The 21,688-nt window shown below is 41.3% G+C and overlaps 1 protein-coding gene across 2 annotated transcripts in view; it reads right to left on the reverse strand.

Annotated features, from left to right (window-relative positions):
- Positions 1–21,688, reverse strand: part of LOC149157141 (myelin-associated oligodendrocyte basic protein) — a 234,137-nt gene that overhangs the window by 27,432 nt on the left and 185,017 nt on the right. For both annotated transcript variants that reach the window (XM_089439125.1, XM_089439124.1), the window contains exon 4: positions 3,183–3,347. In XM_089439125.1, coding sequence (XP_089295251.1) covers positions 3,183–3,347 — 165 coding nt within the window. The remainder of the gene's footprint in view (positions 1–3,182; positions 3,348–21,688) is intronic.

The following is a 21,688-nucleotide window of genomic DNA, read 5'->3' on the forward strand; positions in this document are numbered from 1 at the left end:
TGTGTAAGTTAATATATTTTATTATTCAATTCTGATGATGATACAAGGCTATGGTGGTTCTCCTTTATAGGAGTCGACTAGCCACGAGCCTAAAAGGACACGTCCTTTTGAATTAATGTCTCTTCAAAACTAATTAAGTAACTTAGCTTAATTTTAATTTATTCACTGATATTTAATTAATATTTATTTATTATTATTTTAATATCTTATCATTTATTTTATATATATATTGAGTTATGAATATTTAATTCATAACATCAATCCAACCATCTGACATCACATTGCATCCATTAGGAATATTACAAAGCAAAGAGTCTTTTCATTATGGTCATCATTGTACTCTTTACATTATACTTGTCTTCTTCGAGGAAATCACTAGGATTCATGAGGAAACCTTGGGAGGAGTTATGAAAGTCTAGAGAGGACATCTTGGTTTGGAGCGTGATCCTTATGAGATACTAGGATTTTCTCTTGTGAAGAAGACTTTCCTCTCTCTCTCTCTCTCTCTCTTAGATCTTCATTTATACTAGATATTTCTCTCTCTTGGAATTGTTAGGGTTGCATGATCTTCTTTGAGCATCTTGGAGGTTTGAGATTAGGGTTTGGTGATAAAACCTTACAGTGTATTTGGTGAATAAGAAGAGGAGGACATCTTGCCTTGGAGGACTTGTTTGAGTAATTCATGCATGTTGGAGCTCCTTGGTTGAGCTAATGTTTATCTTGTTTTGGAGAGTTATTGGATTGTACCAACCTTGTGATAAGGCTATAGTATGTAAAACAACTTCATCATGTGTATGTAATTGAAGCTTTCAGCTGTCCATAACTTATGTAAATTGCAAATTTGAATTTCAGCCATCTATGTTCTTCCTGAATTGTTATTTACAACTATATATGTCTTTCTGACTATGTAGCAGGAAACGCCTAGAAAGGTGTCGTCCCAGTACCGAGAACGGCCCAAAACCTTGAATGAGCCTTGAAACGGACCCGAAACGTTGTCAGCCATATCAAACAATGTTTTGCGATTTCAAAACATCGTCTGGTACAGCCGGTGACATTTCGGTCCCGTTTCAGCCACTACATGTTGCATTTCGGGCAATAAAGGGCAGAGTTTTAATTTATTTTTTTGTTTTTCGGCCAGCTCAAGGGGTGAAGAAGGGTGTGGACCCTTGTAACACCCAAATAAACATAAAACATTTTTTATGTGGTTGTTAACAAGATTTAATAAAAAAAATTACAAATAGAATTCTCTAGAAGATTTAAAAAATAGAATTCCCTAGAAACCCTATGAGCCTCTTCTTTTCTTTAAAAAGGCACTTCATTCACTCATTTCTCACATATTCTTCTGCAAGAGGAGCTTCCTATAGTAGCAGCAAAGAGTTTATTTGTGTTTTGGAGCATGGGCAGCAGCGAGTTGGGTGATTTTTTCATTTTTTAATTTTGCAGCATTCATGGCTTCTCAAAGTTGTGTTTCAACTGCCCCTAAATCCACTCAAACAACCAGACAGCAATAATATTATCCTCTATGGAAGTATGTTACCAAAGTGAAGTAGATGTGTTCCGATGGTACATGGGAATGGAAGCGCAATTTATGCAAAAATGAAAAGACCTTCAAGGGCTCTTACACAAGAATGAAGGCTCACATTATGCATGAAGAGATAAAGGGTATTGATGTGTGTGGACATACCAAAAATCCAGAGGTGAGGGCTAATTGTCTTTAGCTCATGTTTTATTTCAGTTTTAGCACATATAGCCTCACATATAAAGGCTGATTTTGGAGTCTTCAATGTAAAGCCCCATCTATAAAGGCTAATTTTGGATATTTGCATCATGTAATCATCTGTTGGAGTTAATATAAATTTGGATTTCCTTTCAAAATGTCATTTATATGTCTCATTCTTTCTTTTCTTGCAAGATAATGTGTTATATATATATATATATATATGTAACATTTCGGCCAACGTTTCCATTTTCTGGGGGTTGTGTTTCGGAAACTTCTAGATGTTTCAGTGTTTCGTGCAACTTAGCTTTCTGATGACATAATGACAAATTGGTCAAGTGATTTAACAAAAATAATGCAATACAATTATGATTCATCATCAGTCATATATACCATATTTTATTGCTTAATCCCTTTTACGCTCAAACTCTACTTGATATTCTCTTGAGAAGTTGAAATCACTTCCAAAATTGCAATTATAAAAAATGGTCACCTCTCTTTTGGTCGGTGCAGTAAATTGCAGCCTGGTCTTTAGAGTGTTACAGTTATAGATTGGCATTTTAAGGAATCACGAATATTTTTCTCATATTTTTGCCTTTTTTATTACATATCCATGCTTCCTCTCTCTTAGTGGACCAGTCCCTTGGCAAACTGAAACCTACTAGATCTACCAACAATATCTTGCCCTCATGTCCATCCTGTGCCTAATTTTACAAAGTAGCCTCAATTCACATGTTTATACATGACAGATTGATGAAAAAGCTGTGCAATGTACTTGTTTCTAAAGAAGAAAGCAAAACATAGTTTGAAACAACTCGTGAACAAAATTTCAAAAAATTCATACTCCAGATCCAATTAAAACTTATATCCAGAAAATGAAAAATTGGATCACATTTCAGACTTTGATTAAGGAGTTCCAGGCTTGCAGCAACAGGAAAAGGAGTATAAAATAAGAAACACGTGACATAGGAAGTGTCTATATATAGTTAACCCTAAAAAAATATTACGTTATTTGCAGCAACCATACAGATACTGCATGTAAAATAGATGGAATCATGGAACAATGTTTTGGATAAACTTCTACTGGCATTTACCAGAAAAGGCAGATATTTTTCACTGGGTCCTAACAATGCACAGCTACCAGATCAAACAAGAAAGGATACAAACCTTGTTGTATAATTATCATCCGGTCTACCAGAAAAGGCAGAGGTTTTTCACTGGGTCCTAACAATGCACAGCTACCAGATCAAACAAGAAAGGATACAAACCTTGTTGTATAATTATCATCCGGTCTTTCTGTTTCCTATGATGTGAATGATGATCATTTATTTAGAAAATTTATATCAAGCAATAAAAAATTAGAATAAGCCAATAAACAATGAGATGTGAATAGTTAAACAGCTGTATTGCATTGTCAGTAGTGGCATCTAATACGACATTAAATCATCCGGTAATTGGACCATACCACAATATACTCATTACTGAAGACATCTGATCTCTGGCTGCCTGTACTTCGTTTTCTTATTCCACCGATATTCACCAATGTCTCTTCATTAAATTTTCCTCGCTCCTCTATTGAAAGCTGATTGAATCGCTTCTCCCCTTCCTCCATACTCCGCTTAATATCGACCTGTGAAACACAAGGATGTGAATTCATTTTGGTTGTCACCCACCTCAAGATGCAACTTAGATCCCAAAACAAGAACTGTAAAGAAAAAGACAAACAGAATTTCATATTCATTATAAGTGCATGTGCATCATTTACTACAAAGATGTTATCCCATTTTCCCTTGGTAGGTTCAGCCTTTTTCATTGAGCAAAGATAACACCCAAATGCATTTCTCTGAACATTTAGATTATGATATCTGTCAATCAGTGGCACTGAATGTCAGTAATGCTCGATCAAACATGTCATCCTAATATAACTAGATGAGGAAGAGGGTTTTTCCTGTCCTGTGAGCGTTATGTTGTACTTGAAAAATGATCTCATGTTCAAACTTTCAAAACAGTGTCTTCTAATGAAAATCCATCACACATGGATGGAAACACACCCCTATTCACACAAGAAAATGTTAACCAATGACCAGTAGAGTTCTCCAGAAAACAGTAGTATCAACCTCTAATCTCATTTTAAAGTATGTTAAAATACTTCCATGCATGCAATCCCCAACTCCTCCCATCTGCAGACCCATAACCCATAACCCCTCCTTTCGTCTGCAGTTCTGAAGCCCTCCCCTCTGCAGTCCTGGGTCCCTCTCATCTGCACTACTCACCCACATTTGACATTGGCAGAGGAGGATCCTTCCATCTGTTTTTCGCTGCCCACTGATAGGAGTATGTTTGTAATGGTCACATCTAGTATGTATTAGTCACTTAACTTATAAAGTATATGTTAGAGATCTGCAATGGGGAGAGAGAGCATGGCAAGAAAGTGTGGAGATATGGACGGGCATGGGCATGATGGTACAGACAGGGGAATGAATGCACAATGGAACAAGGACTCTGGCACAGAACTAAAGGGAAACATAAGTGGAGGCACAACTAGACAAGGAGGTGGGATCGCTGGCATTAATGAGCATGGTACCAACAGCAAGGATGTAGGTACAGCAAATGTGACAGGTGCAGCATGCCAGCAGTTACAGTCTGTAGAGGGAAAGGTATAGACAGCCAGATTGTAGCTAAAGGGGGTGTGGCTTCTGGAAACTCAGGCCATATGGCTGGTGGGCATATATTTACATTTGGTGAGCAGTCTAGTCACTCTAAAGCTGAGGAGCAGCAGTCTGTTTTCGGTAGAATTTGTGGTTTTCAAGGCAGGGACAATGTTAACCAGAGGCATAGCAAATCCAGGTAGCAATCTCCTCCGGAATACATTGCTAATGATCCTGGTAGTGATGGCTTGGTGCAAGATATGATATGCTCCTTGAATGCTAAGTTTACAGGTAATGTGGTCTCCAGTTGGTAGAAGTCCAGAGTGTTTAAGGAAATGTAACTACGTTCGGTCTTCATAAATGTACTTTTGACATTTGTATTTATTCAAGAAAAGAAATATTATTTTTATAATATATGTCAATGAGTTTTTTGCTCATTGAAGTAGGTCTCGCACTTGTCAAAGTGCTATAGGTGAGTCAAAGAGTCAAAAGAATTATGTTGAAAACCTTAAGAGTATGTTACATTATGTATATTTATGTATAAAAGTCAAAGAAGACACCTCCAAGCAAAGTCAAGTATCCTCCAAGCAAAGACATCATCAAAAGAAGCAATGGCACCATTAAAAGCACCTATTGCAGCAAAGAAAATCAAGTCGGCCTAAAGGAGGGACAGACCTCTATATATAGAGGCTGTCCACTCCCTCAAAAGACAACACATTCCTCTCTGAAATCTGCGAAGGTACAAGGCAAGAAAAGGGTAACAAGAGGACAAGAAAAGGGTCTCCAAGGCAGCGAAGAAAGGAAGAAGAAAACCGAAGTGTTAAAGGGCTAGTTACAGCCACACGTGCGAGGAAAGGAGAGTAGTCTCTGTGTTTATGACAGCTGTAACTTACAGTTTACCATATCTCATTGTTTAGGGTTCAAACTAGGCCTACAAGGCCTCTCTCTCAAGCGTGGAAGAAGGGTATGCAAGCGAAGGGAGTAAGAGAAGTCTAACATAGTTCTTGTGAGGAGATTCCCTCACACGTGCGAAGAATTAGGGCTGCATTGCTGCTTCTCTAAGTCTGCAATATTTGGAAAAGAAGGCTCGGTTGAGAAGAAACAAAGTCATCTCCTGAAGTTAGAAAGGCTCCATCACAAGCGAAGGAAGAAAAAGGTCAAGGGACATTCTAGAGTGTACAATAGAAGGTCTCTACAGTTGCCGGAAGAAGTGCCAAAGGAAGAAAGATAAAGTGCTGGAAGGAGGAGGACAAAGTGCTGCAAGAAAAAGTAATCTTGAAAGAACTTGACTTGTGCTTGGAGGATCTTCTAGTCAAGGGTCTAGGGTTTGGCATTGATCAAGAAAGAAGCTTCAATAAGAGAAAACTTACTGAAGGGTTTTCCTCTCAAGAGAAGAGAGGTTTTGGCCCTGGCAAAGAGCCAACATCTTGTGTTCTTGTTCTTATGTTTTGATAGCAGTTTGATGAAGTACACACACATGCATTAATAATAAGAAGAAGAATATTAAGTTAAAAAGAAAAAGTAAAAAGACTCCACAAATTGTTATCAAGCAAAGAAAAATCACACTACACCTAATTTTCCCTAGATTCTTCAACATGGTATCAGAGCTAAGGTGACACATCAAGGAAAGGGAAACTCAAGAACACTTATCAAGGAAGGACATCTACAAGGTTGAAGCATCAAGCCTAGAAGTCTCAATCACTTCAAGGACAAGAAGGTCTCCAATCCATCATTCATCAAGGAAGTCTACATAGCAAGAAGAAGAGCCTTACATAAAGGCACCTACAAAGAAGATCAAATCGAAGCAGGACCTACATCAAGCTACAAGTCATCAAGCAAGTCCACTTGGAGAAGGCAACTTGAAGAACATCAAGATCCAAGGAAGACAAGCCATCAAGTCTTCAAGGAGGAAGCAAATCCATTACATCTCAAAAATATATCAAGTAAGTATATGTCCCCTTCTAAATATACATCAATGTCTTTTTGCAAGGAAAGCAACAAATTGGTAGGTACCAATAACTTTGTTGCATGGAAGAAGAGGATTGATCTATTTCCCAAGGAGAATGAACTTCTAGAACATATCAAAGGGAATATCACTATCCCTGCTAAGGAACAAACTCAAGCCTTAGCTAAGTACAATAAGGATGAGACAAGAGCACAAAGGATTCTAATAGAATCAATCAAAGACTCTCTCATTCCTTATGTCTCCAAATTTGAAACATCAAAAGAAATTTATGATAAGCTAGTAGAGCTATTCTCGGTATCCAAAACCGGAGAAGTTGTTGAAATTTGGTACCGGAGGACAGGTGGTTCCCTAAGGCTTTGATCTTTGGCCTAGGGAAAAGTGTCCAAAAGAATTTAATTTTTCTCCTAAAGTGACTTTATAATTTTTATAAAGTTAAATCTAATTTAAAAGTGACTTTAAGTGATAAAGTTACTAAAGTCTAACTTTAAAGTGACTTTCATAAAGTCAATGTAAAATTAGAAAGGAAAAGTGACTTTGGAAATAAATGACTAAGTGGGTCTTTATTAAAGTGGGGTGAATTAAAAAATAAAAAGTGAGATTTAAATGAACATTTAATCTCAGCCCTAGATCTCAATCTATTTCAGCCATTGGATTTAGGGATCACCCAAAAGTCACTTGGATCACCCAAAAGTCACTTGCGGTTAGATTAAAGGAGGAAAAGGTCATTTATTCTTTCATGAGCAGATTGGGAGAAGGAGAGCAAGAAAGCAAGGGAGATTTTTGAACAGGGAGGAGAAGGAGACAGCAGCTTGGCACACATTCCAAGGCAGCAGTTGAGCAGATTTGTACAGCTGATTCAGCACACAGTGAAAGGCAGATTTTGGCACGATTTTCTAGAAATCCGTACAGCTGGTTTGCACAGAAATCGAGAAATAGTTTGCACAAAAATCGAGGAGCTGTTTGTTGTTTTTTCTGCACACAAATCGAGGTCCGTACAACACATTTATTGCAGTTCGTACAGCGCATTTAATGCAGGCCGTACAGCAGCATTTAATGCTAAAAGTGGGCACGAAAATTGAGGTGGTCATACAGCATTTATTGCTATCCTGTTTGCTGTAATTTCCAAATTGCTGTGAGGCACGGAGAAAGAGATAAGTTGTAAATTTACTTGCTGATTTTGGCTGAATATTTGTCACTGTAAAAAGGCAATTTTCAGAAATAAAGAAGAGCTCTCAAACTGGTTTTCCCCGAGAGTTGTAGGGGGTTTTTCCAAGGTCACATTGACCAAAAATCACTGTGTTCAAATGTGTTAAATGACTGTTTGTACCTGCTAATTTTTTATTTCTGCATTTTCCAGCATTCTGTAAAATTTCCAGAATTTGTGTTTTCAGCAAAAATTTATTTTTTCAGTTGTTGAATGTATGGATATGGGAAAGGGCATTTAACTATATGGGACAAATAAGGTGAAACTGAAACCCGGGGTGGGAAAAGTGAAAATCTCTACATGGTATCAGAGCTTGAGTGCTGAAGTGCAGTTTGGGACAGGAAGGAGGAAAATTACACCCTGCTGATTTTTCACTCAGAAAATTCCAGCAAGCTGATTTTTCACAAATAGCAATTTTATCTTTACTACAGCAGTGCTATTTTTTCAGTTTTAGGACAGCAGGATGTCATTGGGATTGAGGGTGGAGGATAGGCTGGATGGGAATACAAATTACAGCGTTTGGAATGAGAGAATGCAGAGTATATTTGAGGAGGCAGAAGTCTGGGATATCATGGTGCATACCACACAGAACCCTATTGTTGTGCCTACTGATGCTACTCAGTTGGCTGAGTATAATAAAAAGAACAACAAGGGTAAGAGACTGATTCTAGACAAAGTCAAAGACCATTGCATTCCTCATGTGAGAAGAAAGAGAAATGCCCATGAGATGTGGACAGCATTGTCCAATCTCTACCAGAGTACCAATGAGAACCGGAAAATGGTCTTGAAGGAGAAGCAGAAGAACATTAAGATGGGTAATGATAGTGTAGCTGGATATCTCACAAAGATTACTAATGTGAGAGATGAGTTGGCAGCAGTTGGAGAGGACATTCCACCCACTGAGTTGGTGCGGATTGCAGTGAATAGCCTCCCCTGTTCATGGATCAACTTTGTTGATGGAGTTTGTGCACGTGAGACCCTTCCCACATGGGAGAGGTTTTGGGATGATTGCATTCAGACAGAGATCAAGAAAGGTCAGCTTGGGGCAGCCAAGCCAGTTGAGCAGGATGAGGATGTAGCACTGTCAGCAGGAGGCAAGAAAGGCAAAGGGAAGAAGCAGGCTTCCACAAGCAATGGTGGCGGCAAAGGCAAAGGTAAAGGTAAACAGGGTAACACACAGAAGGACTATTCCAAGGTGAAGTGTTGGAATTGTCAAAAGATGGGACACATGCAGTTGTGTGTCCGGAGAAGAAGAAGAAGAAGGGGAAGAACCAGGACGTGGCAGCTTCAGCAGAGGTTGAGGACTTTGCAGTTCGTTTTGACCGGGAGTTTGGGTTCAGTGCGTATGAGTTCTCTAGTGCAGGATCACCTGCCACACAGGTTCAGAGGGAGCATGCTTTTCCCTCAATTAGCGGAGCATCTTCAGGTATCTGGTATGTGGACAGTGGGGCTTCACGTCACATGACAGGAGTCCGGGAGTACTTCTCTGAGCTTTCAGAGAGTGGCACTGATATAGAGGTAGTACTCTGTGATGACAGAGTTGTTAGAGCAGTCGGTGTGGGGACTCTGACATTTCAGAGGGAGTCCAAACCTCCCTTGAAAGTGTCAGATGTTCTTTATGTGCCAGGGATGAGGAAGAACCTCATATCCGTCTCAGCTTTAGAGGACAGAGGATATGAGATACTGTTCAGGGGAGGACAGGTGTTGATGTATCCCAGGGGCACTCCAGCTGATTCAGCTAGAGTGATAGGTGTACGCCATGCAAAGGTGTACAAGTTTGCATTCTAGTCCCTTGTGGCATTTAGCAGTGGTACCGGCAGCAGAGCTAGCAGTTCTGAGCTGTGTGAGATTTGGCACCGCAGGATGGGACATATGTATCATGGAGCCTTGAGGACCTTGCGGGAGATCACTCCTGGTGAGCCAGATTTCAGTACTGATCACTTTGATACTTGCAGAGGATGTGCGATGGGCAAGTTTGCGGCTTGCCAAATCCCCTTTTCCCTACAGTGACAGTAGAGCGACTAGAATACTTGATTTGATTCATTCTGATGTGAGCGGTCGGATGTCTCATGTTTCCTTGAGTGGATATGAGCACTATGTTTTATTCATTGATGATCACTCCAGGAGGACCTGGATTTATTTCTTGAAGACCAAGAGTGAGGTCTTCAAGTGGTTTTAGGAGTTTAGAGCTCTTGTGGAGACACAGACAAGTCAGAAGATCAAGTCCCTGAGGTCGGACAAGGGAGGAGAGTACACCCTTGGAGAGTTTGTTGACTATTGTGCGGAGGCAGGCATTAGGAGGGAGTTCACTGTTCCTTACAACCCCCAGCAGAACGGGGTTGCGGAGAGGAAGAACAGATCCATCGTAGGGGCTGCCAAAGCCATGTTGTATGATCAGGGGTTGCCATTGTTCTTGTGGGCAGAGGCCTGCAACACAGCTGTTTACTTGCAGAACAGGAGTCTGCATCGTGCCTTGGGGCACATGACTTCGGAGGAGGCTTTCTCTAGGAAGAAGCCTAATATTGGTCATCTTCGTATCTTTGGATGCATTACATACTCCTACATACCCAAGGAGAAGAGGACCAAACTAGAGCCCACCACAGAGAAGGGTATCTTTGTGGGCTACAGTGAGACCTCAAAGGCCTTTTGGATTTACATTCCTGCACAGAGGAGAGTTGTTGTTAGGTGGGATGGGAAGTTCGAGGAGGACAGGGCCTTTAGGAGGTCACGGGAGTTAGAGTATCTGGATCAACCAGACCCTCAGTAGCAGTTGAGTCAGTCGCAGGGATCCAGTGGGCAGGGATCAGAAGGATCAGGAGGTACATCTATGAGAATGTCAGGTCCGTCAGTGAGCAGTGGCTCACCGAGCCAAAGGGGTGGTGCTCCGAGCAGCATGCAGAGCAGTTCACAGAGCAGTTCACTAGGGAGTCCACTGATGGACAGTTCACACAGTACCTCAGCTTCTACAGGTTCAGGTGCAGGCAGGAGGACAGCAAACAGACAGTCAGGAGTTCAGGCCCCTGATGATGATGAGGAAGAGTTTCATTCTCTAGTGGGAGAAGTGCGCTTAGGGAAGAGGAAGCCCAAGTGGCTTCAGGACACCTTAAGAGATGCCACATCCGTTGCTGAGCCGAAGAGCCCGGTCAGAGAGAGTAGACCACCTGAGAGGTTTTGTAGCTATATGGCAATGGTTTCCAGCATCCTTGACTCTAAGCCTTCTAGCTATGAGGAGGCAGCTAGCCAGCAGGTCTGGAGAGAGGCCATGCAGGAGGAGTATTCTTCTATCATGAAGAATGATGTTTGGGAGGTGGTGCCGAGGCCTGAGGGCAAATCCGTGGTTACTTCCAGATGGCTTTACAAGGTAAAGCATGCTACAAATGGCAACATTGAGAAATTCAAAGCAAGGTTTGTGGCTAGAGGGTTCTCACAGGTAGAGGGAGTTGATTATGAGGAGACCTTCGCTCCCGTTGCTCGATATACTTCGATCCGCTCCATTATACCGATAGCAGTAGAGATGGGTTGGAAGATCCACCAGATGGATGTGAAGACTGCATTTCTCAATGGCTTCATACAGGAGGAGGTGTACATTGAGCAGCCACAGGGCTTTGAGGTGCACGGGAAAGAGTCCCATGTGTGCAGACTGAAGAAGGCCCTTTATGGCTTGAAGCAAGCTCCTAGAGCTTGGTACTCCAGGATAGATACATACTTGCAGGGGATGGGTTTCACAAAGAGTGAGGTAGATCCGAACCTTTACTATATTGTGATAGGTGAGGAGCCTCTCATTCTGGTGTTGTATGTGGATGACTTGATCATTACAGGTGTAGAGAGACTCATAAAGCACTGCAAGAGAGATCTTGCAGCGGAGTTTGAGATGAAGGACATCGGCTTGATGCATTACGTTTTGGGTTTGGAGGTGTGGCAGGAGGAGGGACATTTCTTCCTGGGGCAGGGGAAGTATATTGTGGACATCCTTGGCAGATTCCACATGGAGGATTGTAGACTCATGTCGACACCGATGATCACCAACTGGAAGAAGCTTCATGCTTCGGACTCCGAGTTGGTGGATCCCACATTGTACAGGTAGCTGATTGGTTCCTTGATGTATTTGGTCAACACTAGACCAGATATTAGTTTTGCAATCAACACGATGAGTCAGTTTATGTGTGAGCCTAGGAAGGTTCACTGGGTGGTTGCAAAACACATTTTGCGGTACTTGCAGGGGATAGTGGATTATGGTCTGGACTACAGGCAGGAGGATGGAGTGAGATTGGCAGGTTATACTGCTTCTGATTGGGCAGGTTGTGCTTCTGATAGGAAGAGCACTTCAGGGTGTTGTTTTGGGTTGGGTTCGGCAGTAGTGCCATGGTTCATCCGAAAGCAGCAGTCAATGGCATTGAGTTCAGCAGAAGCAGAGTATATGGCAGCTAGTCTAGCTAGTTGTGAGGCCATCTGGCTTCGCAAGATGTTGTTTGGCTTATTTGGTCGGCCGTTGAGACCTTCAGTGATTTATTGTGATAATCAGAGTTGCATTAAACTCACGGAGAATCCGGTATTTCATGACAGGTCAAAACATATCGGGATCAAATATCATTTCATCAGAGACTGTGTTCCGAAGGGTGCTGTGAAGCTTGAGTATATTCCCACTGATGAGCAGGTTGCAGATATTCTTACCAAAGCTTTACCACGGGGCAAGCATGACTACTTTAGAGACAAGATGGGTGTGGTGAGGAACACCTTCCTCGATAAGAGGGAGTGTTGAAATTTGGTACCGGAGGACAGGTGGTTCCCTAAGGCTTTGATCTTTGGCCTAGGAAAAAGTGTCCAAAAGAATTTAATTTTTCTCCTAAAGTGACTTTATAATTTTTATAAAATTAAATCTAATTTAAAAATGACTTTAAGTGATAAAGTTACTAAAGTCTAACTTTAAAGTGACTTTAATAAAGTCACTGTAAAATTAGAAAGGAAAAGTGACTTTGGAAATAAATGACTAAGTGGGTCTTTATTAAAGTGGAGTGAATTAAAAAATAAAAAGTGAGAATTAAATGAGCATTTAATCTCAGCCCTAGATCTCAATCTATTTCAGCCATTGGATTTAGAGATCACCCAAAAGTCACTTGAGGTTAGATTAAAGGAGGAAAAGGAGGAAAAGGTCATTCATTCTTTCATGAGCAGATTGGGAGAAGGAGAGCAAGGGAGATTTCTGAACAAGGAGGAGAAGGAGACAGCAGCTTAGCACACATTCCAAGGCAACGGTTGAGCAGATTTGTACAGCTGATTCAGCATACAGTGAAAGGCAGATTTTGGCACGATTTTCTAGAAATCTGTACAACTAGTTTGCACAAAAATCAAGGAGTGGTTTGCACAGAAATCGAGGAGAAGTTTGTTGTTTTTTCTGCATGCAAATCGAGGTCCATACAGCGCATTTATTGCAATCCGTATAGCACATTTAATGCAAGCCATACAGCAGCATTTAATGCTGAAAGTGGGCACAGAAATCGAGGAGGCCGTACAGCATTTATTGCTGTCCTGTCTGCTGTAATTTCCAGATTGCTGTGAGGCACGAAAAAAGAAATAAGTTGTAAATTTGCTTGCTGATTTTTTGCTGAATATTTCTCACTGTAAAAAGGCAATTTTCAGAAATAAAGAAGAGCTCTCAAACTGATTTTCCCCAAGAGTTGTAGGGGGTTTTTCCAGGGTCACATTGACCAAAAATCACTGTGTTCAAATGTGTTAAATGATTGTTTGTACCTGCTAATTTTTTATTTCTACATTTCCAGCATTCTGTAAAATTTCTAGAATTTGTGTTTTCAGCAAAATTTATTTTTCCAGTTGTTGAATGTATGGATATGGGAAAGGGCATTTAATTATATGGGAGAAATAAGGTGAAACTGAAAACCAGGGTCGAAAAAGTGAAAATCTCTACAGAAGTAATATCCCTAAGGAATGAATTGTACAAGATGAAGATAACAAAGGAAGGAATAGCTCCCTACTTCATGAAAATCTCTTAAATGAGAGATCAACTTCAAGAGCTTGGGGAAGTCATGTCTGATAGAGAGATGACAATTGTAGTACTCAATTCTCTACCTGAGGATTAGGGCAACTTCACATCAAGCATATATGCAAAGAAGGAAGCAACCACACTCAGTCAAATGTGGTCTCTATGCAGGATAGAGAAAACCAGACTTAAAGCAAAGGAAGATGTGGGGTCAAAGGAGCAAGCATTTGCTACCATGGCCAAAAGAAAGGAAAAATTTGGCAAATTTGGTCCACGAAGAACAAACAACAAAGACATGTCCAAAATCCAATGTTTTGGATGCCAAAAATATGGACACTACAAAAGGAATTGTCCTAAGCTTAAGAAGAACAACAACAACAAAATAAAGAGGGAAGAACCTCACATGACTCAAGAGGTAAAAGAAGAAGAAAAGAAGCAAAAGAAGGAAGATCCTCCGGATCCCTACTATGACTAGGTCAAACTCTTTACTTCAAGTCTTCTTTCAAGGTTTTGAGTAGAATAGGAGCATTTAGGAATAAAATAAAATTGCATAGCTAGAAACATCTTCTAGAATCTAGAAACATGAAGTACATAGAGCTCTAGCTACTCATGTAGAAAGAGCATTTATAAATTAGAACAAAAATGCATGGTTAGAAATATCTTCTAGAATATAGGAGCATGATGAACATAGCTCAAGATATTCATGAAAAGGAGCATACCTAGAATAGGACCTCATCACTATGAAAGAAAATTGATCATGAAAAAGAATCTTAGAAGACCTCCATCATCAAAAGGAAAGAAACATTTGCAAGGCAAGGGTCTTTAAGATCCTATGATGGAATCTTCAAAAGAAGGTTCATAAACCAAAGAAGATGTCTCATTGGGAATCCCATTCATGGGATTCAAGAAAAGGATGATATGTAGGCAAGCTAATATGAAGCAAGAACGGCCACACCAAGGACAACTAAATGAAGCTAAGATGATCAAAGGAGAATCAAGATGAGGTATATGTGCGTCAAAGTTTAGTCATGTTATCATTCGTATATTATTGAGTCATGGGAATAGTTCTATAACATGATCAAGTATGAAAGAATCTCTTTCACCAAGAACATGCTCGAAGGCATGTGCTACAATGTAATGAAGGTCAACAAAAGAATATGCTCACATAAGGAGTATATGATTGCTAACTACAAAGCAAGAAGAAATGTTGACTAGTCCAGGAAGCAAGCAATGAAGAAATGCTCTCACAAGAAGCATAAGATGGTTGACCTATCTATCTAAGAAGAAGCAAATGAAGAAAGAGATCAAGCACGTGAAGAACGCCATGATCACCGAGAATCACTATCTCACAAGATACTTTGAAGATATCTCTTGAAAGAAAGCAGGACAACTCTGGAAAAGAAAGGAAGGACCCTTGACACCTATGAAGACCTTGGAGATATAAAAGATGCAGATAACTGATTCTACTCTACAAAAATGTTGGGATAAAGAAGCCATCCAGTAAAAGAAAAAGCAATGTTGAAAGCAATATCAGGATGAAGTCATGATGGGATACTAGGTCGAAGCATGTAAACAAGCAAGTACAATGAAGCACCCATGAGAAGAGTATTCTGAAGCATGGACAGATGACAAAGGAGTAGCCAGATGACAAGAAAACTTGATGTATGGCAAGAAAGACACTTTCCACGAAGGAAGCAATGACATGACAAACCAGGAAGGAAAGTGATCGATGGATGGTGCCCTACCTAGAAGAAGTTCGAACAAAGACTTCATGACATCAAAGAAAGGAAGGAGATCAAGCAGCTGAAGGACTCACAAAGAAGAAGTTGTTGATGAATGAAAGAGCCCCTAGTTAAGAGGGAGCTCTGACAAGTCCCTGATCAAAAGGGAGTTTTGGATCACCCCTGATTACAAAGGAGTGACATTTGTGTTTTTCCATCTCATGGGTCATGCACTAGACCAAGACTAACAGCTGTAAGTCTAGATGAAGGCCATGAATGGAAATGTAGACACAAGATAGACACAACATTCTTGTCTTCACTTGGGAAGAAAGAATGGGAGGATTAGGTAATCATCTGGGATCCGATACTCTTTGAGGATGTGTAGGGCATCCAAGACAAGAGTAGGCAAGAGGATTGATATTCTTTGAGGGCTGGGAACGCAAGATAAGAATAATCCTAGAAGGTCATACGCAGAGAACACCCGGTTGGGTCTGTACCTTGAGAGACAATGATGAAGGTGTTAATAAATCATTGGTCTCGCCAGCATTGTAGCTCATGATCTCATGAAAAGATGGAGTTGTTAGTCAAGGCCTTGCACTATGACAATGTTGATTGATATGATGCTATAACATATGAATTGAAAATCCGGTTTCTCTAATGTGAATTCTTCAGAGATTGATAATAGCCAAACACCTTGTAATGTTGTAAGAATACCTCCCTAGTTAAGAGGGGGTGTTGAAGGAAATGTAACTAGGTTCGGTCTTCATAAAAGTACTTTTGACATTTGTATTTAGTCAAGAAAAGAAAAATTATTTTTATAATATATGTCAATGAGTTTCTTGGTCATTGAAGTAGGTCTAGCACATGTCAAAGTGCTATAGGTGAGTCAAAGAGTCAAATGAATTATGTTGAAAACCTTAAGGGTATGTTATATTATGTATATTTATGTATAAAAGTCAAAGAAGACACCTCCAAGAAAAGTCAAGTATCCTCCAAGCAAAGACATCATCAAAAGAAGCAATGGCACCATTAAAAGCACCTATTGCAGCAAAGAAAATCAAGTTGGCCTCAAAGCAGCAAGTTGGCCTAAAGGAGGGACAGACCTCTATATATAGAGGCTGTCCACTCCCTCAAAATACAATGCATTCCTCTCTGAAATCTGCGAAGGTACAAGGCAAGAAAAGGTTAACAAAAGGACAAGAAAAGGGTCTCCAAGGCAGCAAAGAAAGGAAGAAGAAAACTGAAGTGTTAAAGGGCTAGTTACAACCACACATGCGAGGAAAGGAGAGTTGTCTCTGCGGTTATGACAGTTGTAGCTTACAGTTTATCATATCTCATTGTTTAGGGTTCAAACTAGGCCTACAAGGCCTCTCTCTCAAGCATGGAAGAAGGGTATGAAAGTGAAGGGAGTAAGAGAAGTCTAACAAAGTTCTTGTGAGGAGATTCCCTCACACGTGCGAAGAATTAGGGCTGCATTACTACTGCTCTAAGTCTGCAATATTTGGAAAAGAAGGCTCAGTTGAGAAGAAACAAAGTCATCTCCTGAAGTTAGAAAGGCTCCATCACAAGCGAAGGAAGAAAAAGGTCAAGGGACATTCTAGAGTGTACAATAGAAGGTCTCTACAGTTGCCGGAAGAAGTGCCGAAGGAAGAAAGATAAAGTGTTGGAAGGAGGAGGACAAAGTGCTGCAAGAAAAAGTAATCTTGAAAGAACTTGACTTGTGCTTGCAGGATCTTCTAGTCAAGGGCTAGGGTTTGGCATTGATCAAGAAAGAAGCTTCAATAAGAGAAAACTTACCGAAGGGTTTTCCTCTCAAGAGAAGAGAGGTTTTGGCCCTGGCAGAGAGCCAACATCTTGTGTTCTTGTTCTTATGTTTTGATAGCAATTTGATGAAGTACACACACATGCATTAATAAGAAGAAGAAGAAGATTAAGCTAACAAGAAAAAGTAAAAAGACTCCACAAATTGTTATCAAGCAAAGAAGAATCAAACAACCTAATTTGCCCTAGATTCTTCAACACAGAGAGAAGTGGCCACCCCTACCTTTGTCAAGGGATATAGTGATCATGGAGGAAGATCTTGTCATGAGGTTGAGCCAAGATTCAGATCATGTGACTAGCGCCATGCCTATTGATGTGATGTTGTGTATTAAGGGTGGAACCACTGCACTGGATCTAGGGTTTGTCTATCCAACTGTTAATTTAGAATTGCCAGTTGTGCGGGAGTGTTTGAACTTTGAACTAAGAGAGTGTTAAAACTTTTAAGCACACAAGAAAGATTCAAACATGATCAAAAATAGAATCAATGTAAAAGATATGTTTTGTTATTGATACCCCTCATGTTGACCAAGTGTAACTCTTTGTGATTTTCGTCACAAGATATGATTTGCAGCATGGTACCTGTTATCCACCCTTGTGGGTAACCCCTAAAAGAAAAATTTTCTCCTATTGTTTAGGCTTTCTAGCCAACAGCCCTATGATGATCCACAAATAGCTAGCCTCAAAGACCAGTCATCCATGCTCAACTTAATGCTCTATTTCATTTAGTCTATACATCTGATGAAGGTGGGTCATCTATTATCAGGTAAATTAACCATTTTTGTATTCAAGTGCTTTCATTTAATGTTTGAAGGGAATTATGGTATGGATAACAGGTTAAATTGGATGATAGACAACTTTTGGCTGTATTCTTGTTCCCATGCTTCACCTTCGTGGTTATTACTTGCCCCTAGTCTAGTGTGATCCTCAGTTAGGCCTTTCTTTCAATGTCTATAAGGGGCACAAATAGGAGGTTCTGATTAATATTGCTTGTCCATGGTAATCCATATTTAATACTTTCCATATCTCCCATGTATCCACATCCCATATTTCGGTTGATTGTCATATGTTACCAATATTGGTTCCCTATTCTTCTCATCCTTGAAAAGGGATCTATAAACTTTGCCCTAAGATGTTGATGTGGTAAAAAGTGTTGATTTGGGGTAGCATCGGATGTGCTCTAGCCATGAAAATTGGTGGAGAAGCTAAAGCACATGAGATCTTCAAGACCCAGAAATTGTTTGGACAGATTGTATCCGGTTTGGGAGATATTAAAATAATTAGTATTTTTAATGGAGTTCCTAAGTCTAAACTTAGGAAAAATAAAATATTAATGGGTATTAATATAAAACTAAGTTAGAAGGTTCCAAAAATCATGGATCAAGCCAAATCTAATCTTAGCCGTTGATTAGAGATTTAATCTCGGCCATTGAAGGACCAACGAGAAAAGTATAAGAAGAGGCTTGAGGGTTTGTTGGAAGACACACCAGAGTGATCAGTGATTCGATTTGCTAGAGCGGGGTTGCTAAGCAAAGTCGAATCAGTGATCAGCAGTGAGGGGCAGTGAGTACTGGACAGAGAGGTAGAGACAGTGCCAACATACCAACACAAAGGTAGAGAGCGAGAAGTGGCAGCCAGAGCAGGCCACACAAAGCCCAGCAGAGACAGCGCAGAGGGACTGTGTCATCCACGTAGAGAGCAGCTGGAGTGACGCAGAGGGTCCCAGAGGCTGCATAGTGCCTCAGAGGGCTGACGCAGAGGGGTTTGGGGCTGACGCAGAGGCCAGAAGGGCCAGCGCAGAGCTTTAGAGTCGCTGGAGAGGGTTTCGTGGGACAGGTTTTCTAAATACCTGTTTCCGAATAGAGAGGTATTGCTGCCAATTATTTTTCTCTGTCGGGTGAGCCAGTTTGGCACCCAGTTGTACTCAAGGAAATACTACATAATAATAAACCCTCAGAATAGCTGCACCGTTTTCCCGCATTGGATTTTCCGGCAACATTTGTCCAAAAATAACGGTGTCACTTGTGTGTTTGTTTTCTTTCAGCTGATGATCTGTAGATGTTGACACTATATTGTGTTTATTTCGTTATTTATATGTTTTAAATAACTTGTTCAAATTTAACAAGTAGAAGAAATAAACCAGAAGAATACAGATTAAATTTCTAACGGATAGACTTAGAAATTTCAACATGGTATCAAAGCGTGGTTGCAGATCACAGGAGAGCTGAAGGCATCAGCTAAGCAGAGCATTTGTAGCAGAATCAGTTGTCCTGAGTGACAGAAGTTGATCCTTGCAGAAGCGACAGAAGAAGGGTTGACACAGAGGGACTACGTCATTAGTCTGGGCCAGAGAGAGGCCAGCACAGAGGCTGAGGAGGGTAGAAAGAGGCTCATGCAGAGCCACGCAGAGACCAGGAGGGTTGACACAGTTGGTTGAGGGAGTTGTTTTGCCAGTGTCGGGATTGCGCAGAGCCTAGAGGCTCAGTCCTTCAGTTGTTGGGGCATAGGAAGCTGTGGGCAATTTGCGGGAGCAAAGCTAGTGGGGTATTGTGGGCAGAACAGTACCTAACAGGGCAAAACCAAGGTAGAGAGAGTTGCTACCGAGGCAAATTTCTAGCCAAGGAATCCAGATCAGTGTTGCGAGTGCATAGACGATCAGAGAGGGGCGACTTAACAATTGGCAGAAGGATTTCCAGGAGGGAAATCGGGACTCGGAGGGAGTCTAGCAAAGAACTTCCAGGGGGGAAGTAGAGAGACTTGGCAGGAGTCCAAGAGAGAATTTTCAGAGGGAAGTAGAGAGATTCAGAGGAGTCGACAGAAGAGCAGAGAGATGGTCGTGAATGGACTGAGGGATCAGGACAACCTGGACGGGGCGTCCAACTTTGTGGTCTGGAAGGCCAAGATCATGTCCATTCTAGATAGACATCGCATCAAGGCCTTCGCCTTGAGAACTATGGCGATCCCAGTTGACTCGGATAAAATAGAAAAGTTTGAGGAGGCAATGGCCAGGGCGAAGTGCATCATCCTTGATGGGGTCAAGGATCATGTGGTCCAACATATTGCTGAGAAGAAGACGGCAAAGGAAATGTGGGATGCCCCTAAGAAATTGTACCAACATACTTCCGTGCAGAGGAAGATGTTACTTGAGAATCAACTACGATCACACTAGATGTAGAAGGGGGAGCAAATAGATCACTTCCTCGGTCGGTTGAAGGAGATCCGGGACCAGCTCACTTCCATAGGAGCCACGCCGGATGAGGAAATGTTGGTGAGGACTGCACTTAATGCAGTCTCTGAGGAGTGGGAGACATTTGTCCAGAGCATACTGAGCAGGGCGGATCTTCCAAATTAGGGAGAATTTTGGGCAAATCTTCGCCAAGAGGAGATCAAGCGATTGAGCAAGACAGGAAGTAGCGGCAAAGGAGTAGGATCAAGAAGGAAGAGGATGCATCTTACATCTGTGGGAAAGAAGGAGAAGAGGAAGAAGAAGGACCTCTTCAAGGTCGAGTGCTTCCACTATGGGGAACTGGGTCATTATGCAAACTAATGTCTAAGTAAGAAGAGTAAAGAAGAGGTGTCAGACTCTAAGGCAGCACTAGTGAAGGCGGAGAAGGAGGTCGAGGAGGATGACAATTGTGCCATGAGTGCTCATGCACCTCTAGAGAAGAGGTGGAGAGACATCGAGTTGTAGTCAAGAGGACTACAGGTGATGAGGGGCAGGGTCCTTGAGGTATCCAATCTCTTGGATTATACCTTGCTACAGGAGCCTCGAAGAGAGAGTAGCAGAACTAGCGGATGTTGTTAGAGACGAATGCGGATGAAGCAGCAAAAAGTTCTACAGTGCAAGAGTCCCCGGGCAGCGCGAGGCTAGCAGGTTGCAATAGTGCGAGAGGCACAGGAGTGTTGCACCAGTGCAGGATGGCACAGAGAGGTGTGCAACGGTGCGATATGTAGGGAGTTGTTGCAACAGTGCAGAGGTCAGTAAAGGGAGCACTTGTTAGCAGCAAAGGGATCTTCAGCATCGGGGGTGTTTCTAGCCTGATAGGGATGTCAGAAGTTGGGTAGATCAGTTACTTAATTCTTAGTAACTGAGTTGCAGTGCAGTAGCAGTATGCAGTAGCATGATGCAGCATGATGAGAGGCAGATGCAATGCAGATGAAGTGTTAGGAGGATGGACCAACAGTAGCACAGATGCAAAGGGAGTTGTACGAATGCAGCAGTGGTAGTGGCAGGGCCATGGGCAGCAGTGCAGAGGACGTTGGGCAGGGAGGCCTAACATCAGCACAGGTACCGATGCTAGATAATTAGAATGATCCTTAGTGAGGAGTATTACTAGAGCACAGTCCTCGCTAAGAGGGAGTGTTGATTTGGGGTAGCATCGGATGTGCTCTAGCCATGAAAATTGGTGGAGAGGCTAAAGCATCTGAGATCTCCAAGACCCAGAAATGGTTTGGATAGATTGTACCTAGTTTGGGAGATATTAAAATAATTAATATTTTTAATGAAGTTCCTAAGTCTAAACTTAGGAAAAATAAAATATTAATGGGTACTAATATAAAACTGGGTTAGACGGTTCCAAAAGTCATGGATCAAGCCAAATCTAATCTTAGACGTTGAT

Source organism: Pinus tabuliformis, chromosome 9 (genome assembly GCF_031772625.1).
Source record: "Pinus tabuliformis cultivar Carrire ecotype Pingquan chromosome 9, CPIR1, whole genome shotgun sequence".
NCBI lineage: Eukaryota > Viridiplantae > Streptophyta > Pinopsida > Pinales > Pinaceae > Pinus > Pinus tabuliformis.